We start from the raw sequence: 27,042 nt of genomic DNA, 5'->3' as shown, positions 1-27,042 counted from the left end.
TCAGCGGCACTTTGGCAGCAGGTCCTTCGCTTGCTCTGGGTCTTTGGTGGCACTTCGGCGGCGGGTCCTTCAATGCCGCTGAAGACCTGGAGCGAGCGAAGGACCCACCGCCAAAGTCTTGGAGTACCACCCCGTGAGTACAAGCCCCTCGTGTTTTACGTGTGTGTGTGGTTTTTTTGTTTTTAAGTCATCCCTGCTGGGGCCACGTCTAAACTGTTCGAACTGGGCCCCGCACTTCCTAAAGCCGGCCCTGGTTCTAATCAACACTGCTTCTGTAGTGCTCTGGTCTCAGCTGGCACTGGTCCATTGTACACAGATTGCAGATAACAGTTGACTCATAACTGGATTGCAGCTCTTTGTGTTTTCCTATATTCACTGGATTAAATTAATCCCTTATATAACATCACCAAAGCTGGTTTAGGCAGTAGTGTCACACCTATAGCTGCAGTGAGTCTGTGACGTGTTAAGACTCCTACCCCAATGCAGCTGGGAGAAGTGAAATGCAATGGGCCATTTACTGTTTGTACCACATGGTGTTTCTTGCTGCCTGAATTATGTGGTGACAACTTCACTGCTACTTGGAATCAAGGAAGGTTCTCCAGCACCTCAGGCTTAGGTGGGACATACCACTTATGCCTAAGTGTTGGACTCTGGTGCCTAAATCCACCTTGTGATTCTAGTCTGGGGGTCTGATTCTACTCTGCCTTAGATGGAGTGGGGGGGGGCAGGGAAATGTGGATGTATGAGAGATCAGAATTAGGCCATTGTATTCCCCTTGAATGTTAGCTTGGCATCCAACAATGCAGCACTGCTATAAATGTGATATAAATGATATCTTAGTAATATTATGGCTTCATGCTTCAAATCAGTTTTCAACTATTTCTTATTAGTTACTTATCACCTAATTGTCTTAAATTACTCAGCATAATACTTTGAGATACATTGTTCTGGTCACACATAAAACAAAACAATTACATAAAATAGAATGACATGTTTAGAATCCAGAGGACTTTGCCAATCAGCTTCTACCATCAGTGTTAGCTGGAAGACAGAATGTATTGCTTATATCAGGAGTAGGCAACCTATGGCACATGTGCCAAAGCCAGCATGTGGACTGATTTTCAGTTGCATTCACAGTGCCTGGGTCCTGGCCCCCAGTCCAGCAGGCTCTGCATTTTAATTTAATTTTAAATGAAGCTTCTTAAACATTTTAAAAGCCTTATTTACTTTACATACAACAATAGTTTAGTTAAATATTATAGAATTCTAGACAGAGCCCTTCTAAATGTATTACTGGCACGCAAAACCTTAAATTAGAGTGAATAAATGAAGACTCGGCACACCACTTCTGAAAGGTTGCTGACCCCTGGCTTATAGAAACCACCATGAACAAAAGGTTCCTGTAGCAGATTTCCCTCTGAGCACTATTGAAGGAATTCTGTGCTATCCTTTATGAAACGCTCATACTTCTTGTGTGTGTAGTCCTGTGGCCCATAAAAAAAATGGTTTCTACATGAAAGCTACATTCTTAGCCGTGATAAGATAATCTATTATGTGCACCCATGGCATCCATCAAGGAGAAAAAGTTCCTTGATTTACTTATCACTTTTATAGCTTGTTATGATCCTCTTCTGGGTCATGTTTCTTCTCCCTTGAGTGAATAGAATCTTTCATTCATTTCTCATATTCTGGAATCCGTGAGCTGGCTGTTATTACCACTTAGAGGAAACATCATACTTTGAGAACATTTTAGGTAGAAGGTGCTATAGGGATAAAGTATGTTAGAAATATTAAAAGCAGCAAAGAGTCCTGTGACACCTTATAGACTAACAGACGTTAGTCTTCAGTTCATCTGCAAATTTGACACCATCAGCTCAGGATTAAACAAAGACTGTGAATGGCTTGCCAATTACAAAACCAGTTTCTCCTCCCTTGGTGTTCACACCTCAACTGCTAGAATAGGGCCTCATCCTCCCTGATTGAACTACCTCATTATCTCTAGCTTGCCTGCATATATATACCTGCCCCTGGAAATTTCCACTACATGCATCTGAGGAAGTGGGTATTCACCCACGAAAGCTCATGCTCCAAAACGTCTGTTAGTCTATAAGGTGCCACAGGACTCTTTGCTGCTTTTACAGATCCAGACTAACACGGCTACCCCTCGGATAGAAATATTAATAAATTGCAACTAAAAACACCACGGTAATGCGGGTGGTCATCTCGTTCACAGCAGGTGTTGGGTTTTGTTTAAGTAAATGAGGCACAGCTGAGCTGTTCTTACAATTTTCAAGATACATGTTTGTGAAAACTGTAGCCTTGTTTCAACTAGAATCCTGCCTGTCTTCTCATGGAGATGGAATGCTAAAGCTGCTTTGACTGTGTTCCCTCTTCTGCCCCGGATTTTATCTGTCTACTTCTAGATTCACACCTAACACTACTAACCCCATCATGCACATGTAATAACTATGTGAGAAACCAATGTGCTAAATGTAATATAGTCATATCATACTTCGTTACATGATACTACCAAAGACTAAATACAATATTTCCACCTTTTTATAACTGTATGGGACTAAGGGCTGATCTTCACTACGGGGAGATCGATGCTGTTGCAACTGATGGAGCAGGGGTCAATTTAATGGTCTAGTGAAGACCTGCTAACTCAATGGCAGAGCACTCTCCAGGCGACCCCAGTACTCCAGCTCTCTGAGAAGACTAAGGGAAGTTGACCGGAGAGTGTCTCCCATTGATGCAGTGCAGTGAAGACAGCAGGGTAAGTCAACCTAAGATGGGAGTAGCGTTCCTTTGGTCGGCTTACCCCAGTAGTGTAGACAAGGCCTAAGTTTCCTTCTCCAACAACAAATATGTTTTTGTAAGGTTCTTAGTCAAGTTTTCTAGTAGATAAGAGGACTACAGATACTGTTCAGAACAAAGTCTTCGGTACCACAACTATACCTTTATTGCATTACAAAGTTTGCTGTTCTTTTAAGATAGTTTGCTCTTTCCATACATGAGTACAGAGCACTCTCCTAAAAGCTACAGGGCTATATGGTAACTTTATTTTTAATTCTAAAAAGCTCATATTAGTCCTAATTTTCCACTGTTAAGTAGAGCCTGATGATAAATCTGATAGAAATTTACAGGTAGGTTGTGGAAAACGCAAACCCTGTAGCACATTTCTATACAAAGACATCAGCCAGTCCTTGCTCCCAATGATTGTTAGATATTCAGGTTGCATTTTCATTTTTCACTGATTTATCTATATCTTAAGCACTGGCAACATGCCCAGTGTTGTATGATACCATTCCTGCCTCACAAAGATTACACTAAGTAGCAATGGGCCAAAGAGCCTTGCTCAGGTTGTACTCAAGCAAATTCTCATGGAAGTCCACACCAGTCTGTCTGATTAAGAGTGACTAAGTGCCACAAAGCTGTTGCCCTTTAGGCACTTGCGGAATTCAACTCCACAGTTTTGATAGCTATTACTCAAGGGCTTTGCAGAAAGCTTTTCTATAGTCACAGTTTAGTTCTGTTTTAGAGAGTGCTACAAGGCAGACCTGTCATGTCATCTCATGGAACAGACTGTACTGAAAAAATAGAATTTTCTGCAAGAAATGGAATACTAACAAGTCTCTCTTATTGCTGTTTTTAGTATAGCTGGTAAAAACATGGGACATAATTTTTCAGAAGTTTTTGTTGAAAACTTCATCCTGATTGTCACTAAAAATATTCAGATTTCAGTAAATTTCAAAAAAATCTCTATTAATCATCTGAGCTTTCTTTAACGGGTTATAATTTGGCTTGGAAGGATTTGATTTTACTTGGTAAATATCAATTTCACTGTATGCGTACAAACTGACAAAAACATTATTTCAATGGAATAAAGTATAAAAAATGCTGGTTGAGAACTTAAGTTTGATTTAAGGATATTTACTCTGTATAGTTTGAGATGTGATGTCAATTTGTGTTTTAATGGTTATAAAGCTTTATCTCAACATCTGTCATTAAATAGTTGTCTGATGCTCCCCAATAATTTCCTGCAACTGTGAATTACATAGATAATATCAAAAATTATGCTTAAAATCCATAATTTTGCACAAATACAAATTTAAATTGATAAAAATAGAAAAATGGTTAAATAGATAAATGATAAAAATCAAATTCTGCCAAACCTAGTTATAATGTTCTAGTTACACTTCCTTTGTATTCCAGACCCCCAATCTTCTGCCTCTATTCAGCTAGCAACTCTGTGAAATATGAGTAATTTATCAATATCAGCAAGAAGTAGACCATATATGTACATTTCCATTTTAGAGTGAAATTAGCAAGTATGAAAAGGTATTGATTGAAACACCACACTTTAAAAAAGGAAATTTGGCAAATGACATGTAAACATTCTTGTGCTGCTAAAACCTGATTTAAAACAAATTTAAATAATCTCTGTTGCCAAGCAACTATCGCATCTTTGTCATAAAAATTGACATGATGTGTACATGGTCATTAAGGGTTTAAATAACAGTTTTCAGATGGTCTCAAAAATAGTTATACTGGCTCAGTGCAAGTTTAGATATGAGAATCTACTGGAAAAGTGCCATTATTAACAACTTGATAAAGAAATCCCAGTATGGTATGAAATGCCGTTTTGGTGCTAGGGCAATGAGAAACATTGCTTAATGAAATGGCTCATATGGGTGTAAATATGGCTGTGTGCCTGTCCTCCAATGCCATGGTCTTTGTCCGTATACCACTAGGGAAAAGAAACAAACAATATTATATCTGGCTACATACAGAACTACGTACAACGTAATACATGCTATAGAAATCTCAATATAAATATTAAACAGGACAACCAAATTATCAGAGTTCCAGAGTACCCAATGTTTGTGGGCGACTCAGAATGGGAACTGATGAGTGCAATGTAGATGAGGTGCTGAGTGACCCAGCTGCTTATTTCCTTGCTTTATAGAGCTTGTGTCCTTGGGCCATGCTGTCTATCAGCCTTAACTTTGCTGTAACAGGGATATATGTGGGCTTTTTAGTAAATGTGTCATTGCTGACAGTTAATCACAGGGCTTGCTAGCAATGCTGATATGCATTATCCTTTGTATAACCCCCTACAGAACCCAGCCACATCAAATATCCCTTTTCCTTTCCTGATCCCCTTCAGAGCTGTACTCTTCCATCAAAGCTCTGTTCACCCTGTTATGCCATCACTCTTGTTTCTCTGAAGGCACAACTGCTTCTGTAGCACAGCTGCAGGTCTGTGACACTTTAGGCTTCAGTTCTCCCTCTTTCTGGTCCCCTGCCAGGAATGAGGTCAGAGGGGGAAAGGATAAGGTGCAGCACAAGTTTTCAGGCTGATAGCTTACAGTTAGAGGTAGCATCAGAAAAGCCGAGTAGCTGATGGCTGTGAACAGCTTCGTCGGTTAACCTAGCTGAAATACACCAAGATGAGCTCGGGCAAGGGAAAGGATTTGGGTATTTAACTGCACATTTCAGGTGTGGTCCATACACAGGATGTTATCAGCGTGTGAATGTGGAGTTTGATGGACTGTGCTTATGTAGCTAAAGGAACTCTATGAAATGTGAAGATAATAGGATAACATTTCAAAAAGGCAATTTTTCCCCGTTCCCTATGCGAAATACCAAATAATTTACTAAAAAAATATACAGGAAATTACTTTGTCCTCTGGAGTTATTTTGCCAAATCTAGTGACTAAATTCAGACACTGAAGCTGAAACAGAGATTTTCATCTTCAGGTTTAAGTACAAATCTCCACACAACTTCAATAAGGCAGTTGCTATGTGAGCCTCCCCATAACACGTGCATAGTTTCGGAGATGATAAAAATAAGAGCTACATTCTCTTCTCAGATCTGTCAGGTAGGTATGAAGGGAGACTGTAGCCCTGACAACATTCATTATTAGCAGTGAGTCATACCATTGCTTGGAAATCCACTTCGGCATCAACAAGAGCTTTGGAGATCTGTGCTGCTTGCTGAAAGTGAACATTATCTGGGAATAAGAGAGAGAAGAAAAAGGTAAAGCAGAAATGGCTTCGGTGCTACCTTGGGGAAAAACAAAACCATGAACAGAACACCCAAACAGGATTAAGATACAAGCCTCTCCTGCACTCCTTATTAGGAGACAAATTAGTTGTGGAAAGCTAGATTTTTGTATTGACGTAAATGTAACAGCCTTGCCCCTGCATGATTTTGTTTTGTCAGTAGTAAAACTGCAAACCTGTCTGTAACACTAAAATGTCTAATTAGTTGCAACTCACCATCTGCTGTTCCGTGAATAAGGAGATACTCAACTTCTTTGAAATTTTCAGCTTTGGCCATGACTGTTGAACTCTGAAAATTAAAAAAAAAAGGTGCTATTGTTCAAGAAATGGTTTGCCACCAAATGACTTTCATTTCAGTTAACATAACCAGGGGTACTCTGAATAAAAATAAATAAAATAACTTTCAAATGTGCACAAGAGCGTTGGTACTTTATATGGGAACATTCACAATATGCTTCTCGGTTTGGGATGTGTGTGTGCAGTGTGTCTGCAAAGTAACTTGTATTACAACTCCAGAGGGACAGAGTTATCAGAGAAGCCCCCATGCAATGCATTGCTGACACGCTGTTATTGGCCTGCAGCCCTGTACCTGCCATGGGTTTCCAGTGCGATTCAGCAAACAAATAATTTAAAAATGTATTACCATAGCATTACATGCTACTGTAGCATATACCTGCTATTTCTGAGAGACTGTACAAGCACTTTCCTCAACAAAACGTATATCATACATATATTGTATCAGTATAACCAGAACTTTTTATTTCTAAGCAAAAAGATTAGATATGTAAACTTACTGAGGGGTAACAGATGTTTAAAAAATTGAGAGAATATGAAATACAAGAAGAAAATAACACTGAACCAAAGGCATAACCTGAAGCTAGGTCACACTTTGGGAAGTAGAACAATATTGACTTGAGAAAAGTAGTGACTAAGAATAATCATGACAAATTTAAAACACTGACTAACCAGCAATATGATAACTGCTGGGACCTGCAATTATAACCTGAGAATTGCTGACAGAAAAAGAGGAAATGCAGGCTGAACAAGAAAGGGTATAGGATAATGTTCTGATATGCATATTGAGACCACAATAAAGTAGGCCTGGTGAGAAATATGACAGACACCGGGATAACTTCTTTTAAAAATCCATGAAATGCAAATTTTCATCTATTAACAATGTTACACTGCTCTTTTGCTAGTTTTGCTTGAAGCTTTATGTAAACTTGTTTGTATTACATCTATAAAAGTTCTCACATACAGAGCATAAGTGTAAATGGGAATTGGTGTTTGTCTCTTTTAGTAACATTTGATTTATTATCTATGAAAATTAGGTCTAGATATAGAATCCTCATGGTTTTAGATATAAAAATCAAATGTATCATGCTACCAAGAAACAACAATACATAGTGCGCCTCATTTACACCGATGCCTGTTTACACTGTTCTAATAAAGTGCCCTTAAAGTGGCTGTAAATATTAGACACTTTATTCTAACAGCAAAAAATGGACTTAATTTAAAACAGTTCAATGAGAATTAGGCATGCTGTAAATTACAAACATATAAAAGATGCAAGCTAAATGAGAAAAAAAAACCCACAAGCCACTTCAACTTTCACTATCAAAATCAGAGTAACTGAAGAGGATGGCTCAGTAAGGACAGATTAACTGTCTGGAAACCAGTGACATATGAAAAGCTGAATACAGTGGTGATTGAAACAAGAGTTGGTATGGTGGAGGTGTGATGAAAACCCCCCCTAGAAAATATCAAAGTTGGAAAATCTAAAGCCATGGCAAGGTAACTGCCTGGAGAAACATGAGTACAGCAGCAGTCAGAGAGAATGAGAAATAGGAAGTAATGGTCCAGTGGCAAAACCAATTAAGCAGCATTCACTGGGTGGAACATTGTCCGCATGCACAGAGAAGCAGCACCTACAACTGATTGTTTAATCATGCCAGCAAATCAACCTTTATTATTTATGAAGGGGTGAGAAGAGAGAACACTCTGGTGAAGGCGAGGAGATGCATGACTTGGTCAGTCATTTCCTTCTCTCTCTCCTCTGTGACTTTCAGGCGTTATACTTGACCAACTTCGTCAGTCTGAGACCAGCTTTCAAAATGCCACTTTTCTTTGCCTCTTTCCTCTGAATGTTAACATTAGACAAGTTCATTTGTAAATACTTCCCAAGAATTCAGAGAACACAAAATACACAAAGGCAACTGTTTCCTCCAGAGATCATTGCTTTAATCTGGGTATTTATTGTTGTCCGTGGTTATAATTTGCTTCTACAGGCACCTAACCAAACCCAGGGAGCAGAATATGACCTGCTTACTTCTAACACTGGAGGTTTCAAAGTCAGGAGCAGGCTCGGGTTAGATGGCCACAGTTACACCTCAGAGAGAGAGAGAGAGAACTGATGCTTTAATCAGGTCCCAGGACACATTTAAGGGTAAATAAATCCAATACATCAGCATGACTGCTTGCTTTCATGACTTGTACAAGCCACAGCTCTCAAAGCCCATGTCAATGCAAGTGTTCAGCTCTGGGCCACACTGAGCATAACTGGCTTCGCTAAAGATCACACAGCAGTCACCATTTTATCTGCGCTCAACAAACAAGTTAAGGTTTGGCTGAAATCTGAAGGTCTCTCTCCCTTTGGCATAGTCTCAGCTAATAGAACAAATGTCAAATCAGTACAAGATGGCATATTTACAAAATTGTACCCTGTTTTGCATAACCTAATGATGCAGCAGTTCTTAAGGACTGAACATTTCAAATCTGCTAGCGAAAGATTGCCAAATCTGTGACTGTTTCAAACACTTGCCAAAACCATATCAAATTCAGAGTGAACTGCAAAATAATCTCCTTCACAAGTTCAACAGTCCCTTTTGTAAGCTCTAGGCCCCTGTCATGATCTCTCCAACTAAGCCTCAGGACTCTCCATAGCTGGTGACTCACCCCTCTACACATTAACCTGGACGTTGCACTCTTTGTGTTGGCCCCTACCTCAGGTGTGTTATAACTTCCATTAACTCCAGGCATCTGCCACCTTCACAAACCTCCTCCATTACACAAGACTCTCTAGTTAGCCTACAGGACAAACTGGGCCAGATTTTATTCTCATTTACATGGGTGCAACTTCATTCTACAACCTCCACTGAGGGGAATGGAACAAAACTGGTCTCCTTTGAGCTGTACTTCAGCCGTGCTACTGTTGCCACACACTACTACTACCCGTTCTAGCAATGTTTGCCTCTTCCTTTGCCAACTCTTATTTTTATACTTCAAGGAGAGCCTAAAAATAGCCATCTCACCTAATTAGCTTGCTAGCAGGATGTGAGTTTAAATCATCCCTCAAACGTTCTTCCCAACCTCAAAAAATTCAGTTCCATACATACATTTGGAATTAATGTCGTGACAATGTGCGTGAGGGGCAACAACGTGAGGGCTGGCCCTAGTGTTCTGATTAGCACATCACAGTGTCACACAGAAGACCAGGGCTCGGTTTCTGGGTCTAGTCACTGTCCCACACGTGAGCAGTTGCTGTCAGTACTAAAGTGGCAGAGCCTTCAGTATTTAGTGGGGAAAGGAACATTGCTTTGCCCTTTCTGGCTGAGGTGAGGGCAATTTTGATAGAAGATAGGTGGCACCAGCTCTCCTTGATGAGAAGGAAGGTCACTGTTACAGAGCCTTGAAGAAAGGGGCTAATTTCTGAGTGGGGTCAGCAAGGTTCCAAGAAACAAGGTTCTTGGGAGCAAACAAATCCCCCAAAATGAATCACTGGGGGTACTGAACAGGCAAAGGAATAGAACTTCTTTTGACTCTTGCAACACACAACGAGCAAGGTCTGGAGTCAGACTTTTCTACCTCTAGAGGAAGGTGTATAGTGTGACAACATGATCTATGTCATCACCCTCTTCTCCATCTAGCCACCATCCTCCCCAATTAGTCCTCTGAGTAACACATTAAAAACCTTTAGCTCTTGGTACTGGCAGATTCAACGTGGCCACTGCCAGCAATGGGTGCTGTGCCAAGAAAATTCGACTCCTGGCATGAAAGGATCAAACAGTCCTCTGGTGCCATCTGTGCTGTGAAGCTGGAGAATGACTTTGTGCACTCAGTGTGTTAATGTTCCATTCTGTAGCAAGAATGTGACTTATATTTACATTACTACCTAGCTGATCTGCTACTGTTCTCACTGCCTTAAAAGGAGCATACTTGGGGGCGGGGGGTCTGGGCGGGGGGAGCAGGCCAAAAGGAAGGTTGATAGAGCTAACAGCTGGGAAAAAGCAGAGCTGGTTAGGCAAGGAGGCCATGATTGATCCTGATCTGTCTCCTGTAATAATGAAGCCATGAAAAGTCAGATATTGGTCAAGGACTCTTCCAGCAATCAACACCACTTTCAGCAGCTTTCAAGTGAGCCACAGGATAGCTTGTATTGCCTCTGTAAATGTGACAAGTCCTCACAGCAGATATTTCAGTCTATTTAAATATTTCATAGACCATTCACTGCATCTCCCAACGAGCACAATTTACCATTCTTTCCTTGTAACCCAGGGGTAGTTTAAGACTGTGTTCTGTCTTCCCTGTCTTCTCCAGACACACACTCTCCCCCATGTATTTCCCCCTCTCATAATGGATTCTTCAACATGCTTTTCTCCATCCTCCCAGCAAACAGACTCTTGGAACCAAATTAATGGCTAAACTTTGGCTGAGGTTATGAGGGATGAATAGGTGCATCTCTCCTAATCTGGGGCTTGTTAGGCATTGTTTTGGTCCCTGGTGCCTACAGGCAGCCCTAATTTGTGCCTGGCTGTCAAATGCTCATATAAGCCATTTTGGCACCCAGGGCATAGGAACGTTCTAGTCATGCCTCCATTCCCACAAGCTATGCTGACTCTACTCATACCAGAGAATCCCCCTACAATCGGTAGAAGTCCCTGGAAAGATTTATAATGGCTGTTTTATGCTCCCCTAATTCTTGTCAGTGGCTGGTCCTGTCCCTAGTGTAATTTAGTGAGGTCTCAGAGCTGCTCTGCCTTACCCCCAGCTTCTTACAGCCCCAAGGGGTTATTCAGGCAGCTGGAGACAGCTGGTCTACAAGTCAACATGGCCCTGCTTCTTTTCCTTCAAGAAATCCACTACACCAGGGGCTGGGGGAGGTGGCCTACAGCTTCTAGGCTGGCTCAATGAGAATTCCATTGTGCAATGGGAATCCCCAGTTATCTGGTTACACCAGAAGTATAACAACTTTGTTGACAGAGTGGGGACTAAGTCCCCTTAATTTGATTTCACCACTGCTGGTTGGATTGAATCCTCAGATTCTGAACAGGAGCAGTGTAACTCTCTTGCAAATTTATTGCAAGTCTTGGAAAAAAATCAATACCAAACAAAAATACGGAACTGTTTCTAACCCTCATGAGTATGGAGGAAAATGTGAAAATCTGAAGTGCAACCTACAGGCTCCAAAACCAGAAGGCATATTAAGGATACATATTTTTAATCTAGTTATTTTTAAGATAATTTCATACCTTTTGGGTACCCGAGTCATGATTTTTGAAAGCTAGAGGTCTGCAATACTACAAGAGTGTTTCTCTTAATTTTTTTATGCATTGCATTTTGTTTGCCGTTTTTATAAAGAAATGCATAGTATTTGAATTAATCTGACTGAACTGGGTAAAGGAGGCCCAGGATTTTTAATTTCCTCCAGGCCCATGACATGTTTTGTGGCATGAAATAAAGATGGATCTCTCTAAATTTAACAACATGTACCCAAATAATCTAGAAAATGCACATTTCAGAACCTTAGAGGAACCACTGTGACTTCATTTTGGTTGAGTTTGTTTGTTTAAGACACAGAATAGTTTGCACAATAGCATATCACATTTTTAGTTGAATGAGTTCCTTGGTATCCAAAATAAAACCATGATTTACAGCTTGTGATCACTGTTTGTAAAATATCCAAATCAAACTCATTTATTTAACATACCTCAAACCCCAGGAAAATAGTGTAGCAATTTAATTCTAAATCCAGAAAGTAGTAACACTAGGACTTCTAGAAGCACAATGTAATACAACTTGAATTGTTAACAAGTAACTGAAGAAGTTATTCTGGAAAAACATTGAATGTATTAATAACTGCTTATATCATGTGCTCCAGGGAAAAAGTATATTTAAACTACGGAAAAAAGGAATTAAGTACTATCTTACCTCATAGTTTTTCAGATTATCACTTGCTACAGGAAGACCCATGTAACGCTCTGTATATATTGAATCTGTAATATTAAAAAAGTGTGAATACAATATAGTAGAAGGCTTCTGCTTTTGAAAGTGCTTTTGTCTACCTGAGATTCCACATGTTGTGTTACTCACAGACATAAGATATGCATTACCATTTTGGAAAGTCACCATGTTCCCTGATGAGCTTCACAGAGTATCCATAATCATTAGGAATATTTAATGTTGCTGTTGCCATGGACACCTGAATGCTGAATATTAATAAATCACTTTGTGTCAATGTTATATTATTGTCAGTAATCTTAAAGAAATTGCTGATACTCTAGCATTTACTCACTGGTTTCTGAAAATCATCCAGATAAATGGTCTCAGGTATTTAGAACTTAATATCATTAAGAAAAGAAACTACCCAAACTGGATTATTCCCTGATGACTGAATTGGGCCTTATTTGCTTTATCTTTACATTTATATTCAGAATTTCAGGTTTTCTAGAGATTTTTCAGCATGTTGTCTGATTTTTTTTAATTGCCAGATTTGCTGCCCTTTTCTATACTAAAATCCACAAACGGAAGTATGATAAACACATTTCAATCTCTGTTTAACTACTAGTTACGACAAGTGTCATAGAGAACCACCTACATTTGATTTGCTTTTCTAACTCCACTGTGTCTTTTTCACTGATCTAGAAAATTACAGTCTGGAATTTTAGTGTTTCTCTGATTGTCATCAAAAATAAAATCTTTGCATAGGATTCCTGCTACATTGGAATATCTGCCCTAAAAGGTCACGACAATTTGGGCATGGCAGTTAAAGGCAACTGAAAACTGTAAAATAAAATAAAAATAAAATAATAATAAATAAAACTTTCTGGACTAGAGGATGTATTTTTAAATACTATTACATAACAAATGAGGGGAATAATCTAATGTGTGTCTCATTATTCTGCACATTCTGATGTGTGTCTCATTATGCTGCACATTCGAATGGCTACAATTACTCACCACACAAGTTCATTATTTACATATAATGGACTCCAATGTAGACTTTTGCAAATCACTAACATTAGACATCTTTTGTGAAGGTACTGAAAGCCTACTAAACCAACTTCACTGAAAGGGGTATTTAATCCTGAAGAATTCAACAGCACAGAGCCTAGTATTTCTTGGCTATTTGGCCAATTTCAGTTTATGCAACTTTCCTCTTATGTTGTTTCACAAACATGAGGTAGCTTTAAAAGTTTAGTGTCAAAGGTTCTCAGTAATGAAGCTTGCATACAGTAGTAATCGCAAGCTGGACTTTCTAATTATTAAAGTAAAGCATTTTAAGTGATTACTGTGTTGGTCTAGTCTTGTTTCATATAAAATGAATAACCCACCACATCCTATCCCAAGTTACACATAGAGAAAGATATTTAAATGGCTCTCTTGTGTATTAACTAGGAAATTTACAGGACCAGATCCAACTCAGTTGAAAGACTCCCATCTTAGCTCAAGGTTACAGTCTTGTCAGTGCTCCTTCTAACAAACAAGCTCCTACAGGAAATTATAATCTTTTGTTTTACATTATATCTATCTATATCTATATATATAAATCTTTTATAAGAATAAATAGAACCTTGCAATAATTGGTTTTCAATCCTGCCACATTTTTCGTGGACAGCATTAAAGGACCAACCATGAACAAATCAATGTACTAAGTGAGTCTAAGATGGGAGTATTCCTTTTACTACCATGTGAACACAGCACTGTTTTTGTCTGGACCTACAATGAGTTATAGTGTATACAGATTTTATTTTCCAGACATCCAGTCTCTTGAGGGATTTTCTTCAGAGAATTAAATAGAATTGTAAAATCTGAATTTTAAACCCGAGGCAGTTCACATCTGTGACTTAAAATTACTCAGTATCCCTTTAAGAGATGAATTTACAACACAAATGTTTTTATTCTTCCTATAGTTCAATCTTGTAAGCAAAGCAGTAATTTAAAGAAACAAGTACCAATAATAATGAATTTATGACATTCAGTAATGAGCTCTCAACACTTTGAAACACATGGCAGTTTATGAATGCAAATGCAGAATTAACATTACAGTAATATTGCAAATATTACAGTAATTCTGTGCTTTATAAAGGTTAAACAGATTATCTTAAATTTAGTATCTGACATTTAAAAAAAAATCCAGAATTTGGAGATATTGTGCAATACTGAACAACAGCTCACCAAAACGGACCAAATGGCATTTATGAGAGATCATCCAGTTAATATACAATCAAAGTATTATTCTATGAATCAATTCTCTGCAGCATGTATGCTGCAAGTCATATGGGAATATTTATAACTGGGAAGCCATCACATACCATAATATTGCCAGCGTGATACCGGGGCTACAGCTATTCCACACTTGAACACTTTACTTCCAGATCCAAGCACCATGGAGGTCACATACCCCCCATACGACTGAGAAGAAAACAATACAGTTATTTTAAGGGGAAGGAAGAGCTGAGGCTCATCTGCTACACTACTTTTGACACCTGTTTTTTATATTGAGACATCCATCATGATTTTGATACTCCCTCTGGAGCAGCAAGATCTAGAATAAAATTTATGACTTGGGAAGTGACAATCTCCATTTCAGTCTGCTCCAGGGGCAAGGCAACAAAGCACTGCCCTTTACTATGGGCTGATGTGAAATTCACGAACTAGCCCATTACACAGATATTTAAGTACCTGACATGCAGAAGCAAACAGGCAGCACAATATCTAAAAGGTGTTACTTGCTGCCACAAGTGATTGCACTCACAAGTTTAGAGGCCAGTTTAGAAAAATTTCCTCTTAACATTTAAAGAGATAAGTAACTTTAGGAACTTATCCCTACCTTGCAATGCAGCTGCAGAGTCCAGTGACTTCTATGACATTCATACGTATAGGGATCAGCACTCATGGAACCCATTGCTGGATTGGGCCCTTCAGTCCCAGTTCGGCAAAGCATTTATACATGTTTAATTTCAAGCACACGAGCAGTCCCACTGAAATCAATGGGGCTATCAATGTGTGGGATGGTGACGGACCAGTAACTGGAAGGTCTGTGAGAAGTGTGGTCTATCTGTATTCCACTATGTGCCCAGGGCTGGAGAGCTGAAAGTAGCATCCAGTGGTCCACGCATGCACCCTGATTAACCTCGTACCCTCTATTCGAGGGGATAAAGGGTGGGGCAGATTGACCATCTCTCCAGTTCATTCTCTACTGGAAATCATAGAAGATCCAAAGCAGACAGGAAGGAGGACAGGTAGTGGAATACAGCTAGGGACCACATATCTCAAAGAACCGCCAGTTACAGGTCAGTAACTTCCCCTTCTTCTTCGAGTGATGGTCCCAATTGTAGTCCACTGAAGGTGACTGACAAGTAATACCTAAGTAGGATGAGGGTGCGAGAATGCAGATGAGAGAGCTGAGTGGAGGACCACCATCTCAAAAGAGGCATCAGCAGAGAAGTCCTGCCCCAGGCCATAATGTCTTGTGAATGTGTGAATGGAGCCCCACATGTCGGCCGAGGAGCATCTCCTGAAGTGATACCATAGTCGTTGCTTGTGCTCCAGTAGAATAAACTCTCATTCCATGGGGGTAAGGCCAGGAGGTACGATAATTGATGGATCTCTGGCTGTATTCTACTCTATTTGGAGATTATCTGGGTAGAAATGGCATGCTCCCTGACTCTTTCTCTGATAACGATGAACAGTCTCAAGGATTTCCTGATTGGTTTTGTTCTTTGTAGGTAAAAGGCCATGGCCTGCCAAACACAGAAGAAGTGGAGTCTTCGTTCCCCTAAGGAATCGTGTTTTTGGAAGGAACAAAGGTAGGTGAATTGACTGGTTAAGGTAAAATTCTGAAATTACATTGGGGATGAATTTCAGGTGGAGACACAATGCAACCTTATTCTTATGGAATATACTGTTGTTAGACCCCCAAGTGGGGCCCCAGGGCCAGACTACGGGTGCTCCGGCCTCCACCCCCCCCAACGGATTTTTCCCCCAGCCCTCAGAACTGCCACCTGTCACGCTCAGAAAGCAGAACTTGCAACAGGAAGCCTTGTGGTTAGCCAGCCTGAAGAGACCAAGTTCCCCTGACAACGGTTGCTTCCTGGGTAGAGACGTTGGGGCCCACTGCCTCCCTTGTATGGGCATTTGCCACTCGCGACCCCCCAATTGGCTTATCACAAACTATGACGACAAATTTACTATATATTGCCGGTCCCCTCCCGGGGACGGGCGGAGAGACCCCGAATTCCTGTCGAAACCGTATCCAGGCCTGATCACCCTGCTGAAGGCTCTCTCGGCTCACGCGTTTCCTGAAGCCTAACCGTTTGCCGGCCATAATGAAACTTTTGTGGTTTGTATGTGTAAGTATAATTAGCTGTTAAGTATTCTGTACGGATAGATAAGAGGCAAAGACTGATTCCAGCCGCCCCGAGACTCCTGCTAGGGGAAACCCGTTGACCAGGAAATCTCGAAAGCAAGGGGGATCAGTTAAGCCTCACAATTTATTTAGGGAAATTAGTTGCTGCACTTATGATTACTAATAGCACCAATATCACTTCTACTAACCCCTGGAATGATTTAGATAACTATTGGGACTTAGAAAAATACCAGGGCCAGCTTTTATTTGTAATTGCAGTATTTGTATTATTTGCTTTGGTAGTGTGTTGTAAGCCCCAGATGTAACTGATCGTGTTCTCCCTTATCATTATCTGTGATTCATTTAATAAACCCTTATTCTCTTAAACACTAAGAGTGATTGCTTGCGTGCTCTCCGTCGCTACCCGTGGGCACTTGACACCCCCCCCAGGGCATCCAGTGATCGAACCTCCGCCCTACCCCAACGCTCATTACCCGGTAGATAACGGGCACCTGGTGGCCATATTGGTGGAGCAAGGGGCGAGAGTAATCAGTAATCAACAACTGTAAGGAGAATCTGCCATCATCGCTGCAAGCTTGCCAATCCTTCTAGCTGAGGTGATGGCTATGAGGAAAGGAGAGACATGGAGCAAGAAGCTAAAGTTTGGAGGGGGACCTTGTGATCACTGAATAGGTGGGAAGATTCTAATTAGGCCTTTCCAGATATCCAGTGGATGTGAGAAGACTGAGTAGGCTTGAGAAGGTAGATGGTATGCACTGATTGCCACCAAATGGAGTCACAAGGAGCTGATGGACAGGCCTGATGTCTTCAGCGAGAGGATGTAGTCCAAGATGAGAGGACTATTTGCAGTTTCTGGGAGAATGCTCCTTTGATGTGCTCAAAAAGAAAAGCATCCCAATTTAGCTAGATAACATCTTCCAGCAGAGTCCTTCCTACTATCAGAAAGGATGTCTCGCATGGCTGTGGAGCATGAACCTTCTAAGGAAGATGCTTATCTAAAGCCTGGAGATGGAGCGGGTGCAGACTGGGGTGCTTGATCTTGCTGTTCCACTGAATTAGGAACTCACTTACAGGTTTCCTGGAGGGACCTGGTGACAAGTAGCCAGTCATCGAAATTGGGGAAGTGCGACGGGGTGGACTAGGCCCTCAGGCCCCCTGCTGGAGGTCTTGTGGCCCTACCACACCCCGCTCCAGAAAAGGGCAGTAGAGCAGCCAACCTACCTAGAGTGGCTGTGTGGGAAGCAGCCAATCACGGCCCAGACGGTTAGTAGAAGAAGAGCTGCAGGGCCAGAGTGAGTTCAGTTCTTTGCTAGAACTGGAGGAGAGTGGATGGTGCTCCAGATTGGCTGCTGGGACTCCATGAGGACAAGGCCCTGAGATAAGGTGAAGAATGTGCAGGAACCATGGGGCAATGCTCTTTTCCGATGCAGGGACAAACTGAGAGAGACATTACAGAGGGCACTGAGAGAGGCCCCTGTTGGACTTGTACTCCGAAAGGGACTTGCATTCCTTTTATCACACAGACAGACTAAGTATGACTTGGCCGGAGGGCTGAGTCACTGAGGACTCACCACAAACAGAGAGAGAGCAGGCACAAGCACTCGGCCAGGGAGCCCTTGCAAGAGGTGAGTGCAACATCGTTACAGGAAGACAATGAGACCACCACGTCTAACATGAGCTGCTACTACCAAGAATATCTTGGTAAGACTCTGAGGGTAGTCACTATTTCAAAAGGGAGCATTCTGTACTGAAAATAGTTGGATTCTACCATGAATATGTGGAACCATCTATAAATGAGATGAATGTCCAAATGAAAAAACAGGCATCCTTCATGCTGAGAGTCATAAACCAAATGCCCTTTCCTAAAGATGGGATTATAGAAGCCAACGTGACCATGCAAAATTTGAGTTTGCAAATGAAGTAGTTGAGATGGTGGAAGTTGAGCGGTTGTCAACTGCCCTTCTTTTTGGGTACCAGGAGGTAAGTTGAGTAAAACCCATTCCCTTGGTATTGAGGAAGGATGTGTTCTATTGCTCCTTGCTGCAAGAGGGGGCTCACCTCTTGCTCAAGAGGAAGAATTCGGAGGAGGTAGGGATGAAAACTCTGTCATATAGCCACTTGACTGTTATTGCATTCTAGGTATTGAAAGAGACTTCTAGACAACCCCCAAATGGTATGTGTGTGGGGGAAGGGAGGATAGAGGGGATGGGGAGATGTTGGGCTTAGTGTTTTGTGGCTCTCATGCACCAGTCAAAAATAACGTCAAGCTGGTGGCTGAAACTGAGATACAGTGCTTGCTGCAAACGATGTGTGGAAATGAATCTTCTGAATCCTCTACCTCTTGTGTAGTGGTTCACAGGGCCTCTGGTGGAAAAAATGCTTAGACACATATATAGGTCTAAACGATGGGTGGTGCCACTCCCTCTTAGGGGCCACTGTATATATCCCCAGTGAACAGAGGGAACTCTAGAGCCCTTCAGGTTATGGAAGGACTTGTCTATCTTTTAGTTGAAGAGCTGCAATTCATTGAAGGGTTATACCTCTCTGGTATTCTGGACCTCCCTTGGAAACCCTGACGCATGGAGCCATGACTCCCTGAGCATGATGACGACAATAGCTATAGCTCTAGAATATGTATCATAGAGCATAGTCAGGTACCTGAACAGGGTACGGGGGGGAGGGGGCAGTTTCCTAACTCTAAACCTTAAGAGATCAATAGAACACTGAACTGTAAACTGTAAAAACTATTTACAAGGCTAAATTCATTTGTTATTTTGTAGGGAAAAAGCCAAAGCTATGGATACTGGAGGTTCCTACCCAGACCACGTGGCAATGAGAAAGAAATAGGGTAAGAAAACAAAAATTCTGTCTCTTTGGCTAACAGATAGTAATCTTCTCCACCCTTGTGGGAGTGGGAGTGCAGGTGGAAGGCTCTGGGCACATGCCTAACCCACAGTGGACTATAATAGGGACCATCACTCAAAGAATTACAATTCAGGCCTGTGCGTTAAAACTTTGCTGAAGCAAGGCCTTAATGAAGAGCTACCAATCTGACAGCTCTGTAAATGGAATTCTCCCTTTTGTCCATAGGATATGTTCAGAAGAAGCAGCATCAGTGCAGACTTCCTCATATTATGTAGTTAGTGTGTAGAGTAAAAGATACAACAGCTAAGTCTTTATAATTACCTAATAGAGATTCATCAGCCAAAGTAATTTGAATACTCACCCAGCCCCAAATAGCTATTCTGTTCTTATCGACAAAGCTCATTTCAGAAAATTTTCTAAATGCAAACAAAAATCAAACGCTCACTGGATGGCAGAGATTTTAGAGTAGTAGTAATCACATGCAATTCCCTGTTTTCTAATATGCGGACATTTTAATTTATACAGCTATGCTGAACCATTTGGCCCAGTGATTGCTTGAGACAAAATGTAATGTTCCACCTTTTTCTGAACTTCATAAAATCTGTTGAGTTTGAAGCGTTTTTTGTGTGTAACTGACAGAAAACAAAACCTGGCAGCTTTGTAAAAAAAAAAAAAATGCTCAGCTCAGATTTAGCCTACATGATTTTTTTGGTATGATACTGGCAGCCCTAGAGGTATGAAATGGTAAGGGGCAGGGATTACATCTGGTCCTTACAGGAGAGCTGAGAGCTGAAAAACAATACCTGAAACTCAATTCACAAAAATTCCTTTTCAACACTGAAGTCCCACCTCTCAGTGATATTGGTGCAATCTCATTGACTTAATTTACTTCAACTAGGTCCACCAGTATAAGCTGAATAGTGAATATGACTACAGGGAAAACGCTGATTAGCTCAGCAGATACAAACAGAAGTCAGTCTTGATGAACTGAACAGAATAATTTGTTTTAAAATATAGTCTGCTTTTTGTGATCCCTATCAAAAAGTCATTGGTCACCAGCCAACAGTTAAATATTAGTAAGGTAATGATTAGGAGGCAGTATATAATAAACATACACATTTTGAAAATTTCACTGTGACTACTAGCACAGAGTCACAAAAGGAAGTTTGTGGACAAACCCAAAGTAGAACTTGGGTCTCTTGACTCTGAGCCGTATGCTACAGTGACATGATTATCCTCTCTCTCTTCTATAATATTACCACTATAATAAAGTTTTTGCTGATGAAGCAGAGCCTCCCTTCACTGTATGTCATGATGTTCTTTGTTTTATGAGTTGTTTGTTGAATAGAAAGAAAGGTGCCTTGGTTTATCACTCTTAAAACTTCGACAGTTGGGAGATCAAGCGTATTAATAGTTAATGAAAACAGTCCACTGTGTGCTCACCTAGCTGCTGAGATTTGATCCTCTACTTCATATGTTCCCAGTCTTCGATTTATTGCATGCATAATTTCATCTCCTTGGTAGCCACTTCCTCTGCCATCAAAGCTAGCCACAATGATCTGTTCTGTGCTTACAAGGTATGTAGCCCAATTGATACGGAAGGCATAATCTGCTTTCTGACTGCAGGGTCCTGCATAGCTGTGAAAGAATCCCAAAGAAGTCAAACATCTGCTGTTCATTTATTCTCTCATAAAGAATATGTGATACAGTTATTGCTGAAAATCATGAACAGGCAAACTTAATAACTCAACTGAGCACCAGAAATGTGTGAAACTCATCCACTGCTTATCCCAAATCCCGGCTTTTACTGGGGGAGAGCAGCAGTCTTAGTGGAAATAGTCACATGAGTGAGCACTGCAGGACCTGGGCCTTCTTTAGGAATTCAATTGCTTTGCACTATAGTAACAATCCTAACCAAATTCCATTTCTTATGTTTTGTCACTTTGTTTCAAACTGATGCTATTGTTTAACTGAACGAATCTATTTCTGGTGCTCCATTTAATTATTATTCATTATTTTTCTCGTTAAAATGTTAAATCAACAGTAAACAGCCTTCACTTGTGAAAATACAAAACAAAACCCCCATGTCATTTCACCACACTTTCAGTGACTCATCGGTGAAATTTAAAAACAAAAAAAACCCATTCTATAAACTAATCAAACTATTTTTCATGCAGGCTTGGAAGGGAGAAATGAAAAGTGATTGCTATTGTACTTTCTGTTTTTTAAGTACTTTGAAGGCACTCAAGTACTTCAGACATGGGGCTGCATAAGTACTCAGACTGATAACAGTTAGATTAGATAGATTAGCAAGTATCATCTTTACTAATCTAGCTTTCTGTTTCTGAAGAATTCACTGCATGCTGTCTTGTTTATTCTTAATGGGAGACTTCACATGAGTAAGACCTGCAAGACTGGGTCCTAAAACTATCCAACTCTGTTTCCCTTTTGGGGAAAAAAAGAGGAGCCTTTTTAAAAGGGAAAATAGGCGTTAACGGCAAAAGAACTGAACAATAAAAGGACTCATTATCTACCTCATATGTCTATGTACTTCACTTTCAAAACCAAAGCATACGTATGTCAGAATTTCAAGAGACCCTTGAAGGTCTCTTTCAAGGGTAGGATTTCTCTGCATGCAGCATTGCTTCCATGTATACAGATCTGGTTATTGATGTGAACTCCTTATTTTACTATTCTGAAAATGGTGCTCTCCATAATCTTTCTGGAGAGTACACACTTCATTCTTCACAATGATATGATTAGTAATCCACTGTATGAAACAAGGTTGATACTCACCAAGGACCAGATGACAGTCAGTGAGAGCACAGGGGTTTTGTTTTGAATTTTAGCAAGTGAAGGGGATTTACTGTTCATTACAACTATAAGTAGGCAAATAATGAATAATTCTAGCCAATTAAAGAAAAAGAGGTAAGTGATTTCTATGTTGAGAGGAAACCAATATAACTCCTGAATTATGCTATTCTTGTGGAGCCAGTTTTCAGTAAATATGGAAATTTGTTAGCCATTTCTATGAACAGCCAATTCAGTAATTCTCATTAAAGAAACAATAATTAATGAAAATACATTAGAATGAGCAAAAGAGAGTGAGGAATCTATTCATTGATTTCAATGGCATTTGGGTCAGAATGCAAAAGGATTATGGTCAGCTATATTCAGAACAATCTGGAAACAGGGCCTGGTCCTCCAAGATAACGAGGAATTCTTCTGTGCCCTGAACTCCTGTTGACTTCAGTGGGAGCTGTGGGTACCCAGCACCCCATGGAAAGAGCACAGAATCATGCCTGAAGAGTATCCAGTGCCATAAACAAAAGATACCCTTGTTAGACCTTGCAGCATCTGATGGCGGACACGCTTAGGAGGTCCACTGTAGAACAAAACACATGACAATCTATAGAAAACTGGGATTCACAATGGTTTCTCTGTCTCTTAAAAACACTTTTAAAGGCCACTTGTGTGTTTTCTGAAGTTATTAGAAGTCTTTGAAGGAAATGAAAGTGATTACAATGCTAATATACTTGAAGACTTACACATCAAGGAGCAAAGGGTACTTCTTCAATGAATCAAAATGCGGAGGTAAGATCATCTGATACCACAATGCTAAAAGTTAAAAAAAATTGATTTATATTAGTTGTGCTATGAAATAACTAACATATAGCTGCACTGTTCACATAATCAGTAAAGTACATTTGAGTCATCCATTAATTTTTTTAAAATGGTACAAAAAGCTTTATTTTATTAAAAAATGCCCTAAAACAAATGAGTCTAGATTTAGATTTACTAGGTTAATTAGAAACCTTAAATCATAATGTCTTCGTGGTTTAAAAGTAAGTCACTAGAAATTCTGAAGCTTATATAGCTTTTTTTTTTTTTTTTTTTTTAAATTGTAACTCGGTATGTTTTTTGTGGTTGAGCCTACATTTAATGTGGAAATCTTGACAAAGTGGTGTGCTGCCAGTCTGGAATCAGCTCAGAAAATGCTTTTCTAGTCAATTTTCTAGGCCCCATCTCCCAAATGAGAGAGGATACTGAGTGGAAATTATGAACTTCCCAGGTAAGTGTGGAACAACGAACTCTGTTCAATGGCCTATGAACAAAACCTTAGAAATATGTTTTATTATATTTACATAATAGGTAATAGCAATGCAATTCCATGCTTATCCTCTCGGAACTGTGATGGAAGAGCTGGGCTGAGATGAGTTAACCAAACATATTAAGGGTAGACTGTGAATGATATAGGGAGTGCTGCAGACTTAGCAGTTTGCTTGTTCACTGAAGGATTTTATAGGCATGGATGTTGCACAGAGTATAATGAGTGTTGTAGGAATATGTGTGTTCTAATGGTTAGAGTCCAAGTGTTTCAGGAGTTTGTAGAGTTCAGACTACACATGATGTTAAAATACAAAGGTGCTAAGTAACATTCAAAAATTAAGACCCTGGGTCATATGCTGTTGAAAGTGTTTTTCATCTTTGTGCTCCGTAGATGTAGGTACAGGCATCTCCACTGAGATGTACAAGACACATGGATTTAAGAGGATATTTGGATCTGAAGTTTAAATTAATGGGATTTTTTTTCTGCCCAGTAGTACTACACAAAGAAAGAAGAGGAAATTCCCCTTACCCAACAGTTTCTACCCAGAAGAGATGAAGTAGTAAGAGGAAGAATGAATAAAAAGATGAACACACAACTGATAGCATGAAGATCATCTTTAAACCTCCATCTTCCCTGGTAGTTTCCATCTTTAAACCTACTAAAAATGTCACTAGAAATAAAAGACAGAAACACAAAGATAAAGGAGAGCTATAATATTCATGAGATAACAGTGGGAGGAGGGAGGTATCAAAAAAGTTTGTAAAACTTGATTTCTGTAAGAATGTTCATTTTGTTTAGCACACTAGCGGTTGAAATGAAGAATAGTCCAGGAAGGCATTGTGCAGACTTCTCATAGCCTATCAATGCTCCTCAAACCAGTATCAATTCAAGGCAAGACTCCAAGGAAACTTAAGGGGCCATGAACCTAAACAGCTGGTTTGGGTTCCTTAACACCGTGAAAATCCAAACCAGCAAGATTCATAAAGCATTAGTGGAAAATTCGCCTAATGGGCAATTTAGCCTCATATCTAATAACTATAATAACCACTTAAAACAAATTCTTTAAGCACTACCACATTGTTATATTGTTATTCAGAAAGCCTGGAGTCAGTACACTATTCAAGCATACACATACTTTTAAGCATGTGAAGTCACATTCCACTGACTTCAATAGGACTAATCACATATTCAAAGTTACACACATGCTTATGTGCTTTGCTGAATTGGGGGCCTTAATAATCCAAAAAAGTTTTCCAGAAATGTACATCCTGCATCTATTTATGAAGAATCATAGTACCACTCCACCATGATCTCTGTAATCAAACACAAGCCACTCACATTAAATGTGCCTTTAAATTAACATAAACTAGTAATCTCTTTAAAACAATTAAAATTCTACTATGAGCTTTCTGGCATAGCAGCATTTCTATCCTTTAATTTTGACTCTTCACCCTACTACATATATTATCAACTAAAACAGCAGTCATCCACAACATCATCATAAAGAAAGCACAATGATACACACTCTACAAAATAAATTTGTCAAGGGTAGCAGCTGATTTTATTACGTGTAATTTCAACAGTGCTGTCATTTCACTATTTACACACATTCTCTCTCTCTCTCAACTAAAAGTTTTAAGAACTAAAGACTAAGGCTGTATTTATTTAAATTAGAATATATTTAAGAAAGTTTCTAGCCCGGGGTTTTTAAAATGTATTACCTCTTTCCTAAAAATGGTAGAGAATTAAGACATATTTTTAACTTACTGTATCCATTCAGACTAATGGTGTCAACTTTTTTGGAAGGCATTTGAATATCCTTCAATATACTGTCCAAGTCTGTGTTGTTTTCCAGAATTCTGATGACTAAACAAGAAGGTGGATAAAAATTCAATGATTTTTTAATTTAAATACATTTTTCCTTTTTAAAAATAAACCTGTTTAAAATTCAATTTGAAATTTACAAGCTATATTAAGACCAAAAAGGACTATAATCTATGAAAATCCTTTCAATAAATAAAAATATGCTGCATCATTGAGTCCTCTTTGAATTTTAACGAATTACAGGTTGCTGCCTTTTTTTTTTTTTAATGGAGCCCTGGAGCACCCATAGAGTCAGCACCTATGGTTGAAGCTGCTTCACATTGTATACAGTAGTGAAATATCCACTGGAGCAGTAACTGGAACCTGGATCTCCCACATCTCAGGTGAATGCCCAAACCACTGGGCTAAAGAGTCAATGACCCACTCTTAATCCCTCCTCGGCCTCAAGACACCTCAGTTTGTCCTGATTTAGACACCTAACTGCATGAGAGGGCTCTCAGCTTTGAATCCCAAGCAAAGAGAAGGACATCCATCTGACTGAGATTTGGCTATCTAGTTCCCTCTGAGGGCAGGGATTAGGCCGTACCCCTCTCCTTAGCATTTCTTATTAGTTAGCGTGGGTAGTTCTCCACTCAGCTTGCCTGCTTCTCTGAATCTCATTCTTAGGCACCTAACTCTCCCTATGCATTGTACTAACTCAGGGCTTTGAATGCCACCTGGTGGCAGGGCGCCTAAATGTTAGGCACTGCAATGTTCAGCCTAAATGTCCTTAATGAATCAATCTAACCCCTAGTGGGATTTTCAAAAGCACCTAAGCACAACACACAACTCCCATTGAAATCAATAGCAGCTGGGTGTGAATCTGTTCAGGTGCTTTTCAAAATCCCAGTACGTAGCTATTTGCACCTCTAGGCACCTAAGTACTTTTGAAAATCTGGCTTATGGTGACCAGAAACAATCCAGAAATTCACTAACTGCAGTTAATATGTACTTTAATAAATCAGTTTGAAATGCAATACATGGTTTAATAAACTTGCTTTTGTTCCTTTTGTATCGAACACATTTAAGGCAGTTAAATTGTTTATATATAAAAACAATTTATCAGGTCTGGTTTTGTACACTTTTAACTGAACTCCAGCTCCCATCCAAACTCACCTCGGCAGAAATCATGAGTAAAACTTTACCTGGTAAAAAAGAAATGCACTATTTTCTAACATAATAAAAATGGGAAATTAAAGAATCTGAACAAAATGTTGAGCTATATAATTGCTTATATAGCTATATATAGATATAGTATATTCTCCTGGTTAGCAAAAAGTAGTATCAAATTTACTGTAATGGCTACGGTTAGTTGCAAATCAGTATCATTTAATCGTTATACCAACCAGTGAGAATGAACCTTGCTTTAGAAAAATAACTAAAAAGTAAAAAGCAAGAGTAAAATTTATAATTTAAATCAAGTTTTCCTGCTCGCTGATTTAAATCACTGCTGAAAATCAACACACCTTGTTAAGACAACAACAGA

At 39.7% G+C, this 27,042-nt stretch overlaps 1 protein-coding gene across 1 annotated transcript in view; it reads right to left on the bottom strand.

Moving 5' to 3' along the window:
• Positions 1–2,939: 2,939 nt before the first annotated feature.
• The window catches only part of DPP4 (dipeptidyl peptidase 4), a 72,433-nt gene continuing 48,330 nt past the window's right edge, over positions 2,940–27,042 (bottom strand). Inside the window, exons 18-26 of the mRNA XM_030580804.1 lie at positions 25,461–25,559; positions 23,131–23,200; positions 21,026–21,220; positions 19,944–19,998; positions 14,661–14,760; positions 12,277–12,341; positions 6,286–6,358; positions 5,944–6,017; positions 2,940–4,750 (exon numbers count right to left, since the gene is read on the bottom strand). Of these exons, the coding sequence (XP_030436664.1) occupies positions 4,652–4,750; positions 5,944–6,017; positions 6,286–6,358; positions 12,277–12,341; positions 14,661–14,760; positions 19,944–19,998; positions 21,026–21,220; positions 23,131–23,200; positions 25,461–25,559 (830 nt within the window). The 3' untranslated portion in view covers positions 2,940–4,651. The remainder of the gene's footprint in view (positions 4,751–5,943; positions 6,018–6,285; positions 6,359–12,276; positions 12,342–14,660; positions 14,761–19,943; positions 19,999–21,025; positions 21,221–23,130; positions 23,201–25,460; positions 25,560–27,042) is intronic.

The sequence above is a fragment of the Gopherus evgoodei genome, chromosome 11 (genome assembly GCF_007399415.2).
Source record: "Gopherus evgoodei ecotype Sinaloan lineage chromosome 11, rGopEvg1_v1.p, whole genome shotgun sequence".
NCBI classification, from domain to species: Eukaryota; Metazoa; Chordata; order Testudines; family Testudinidae; genus Gopherus; species Gopherus evgoodei.
This window is presented reverse-complemented; position numbering and strand designations above follow the sequence as displayed.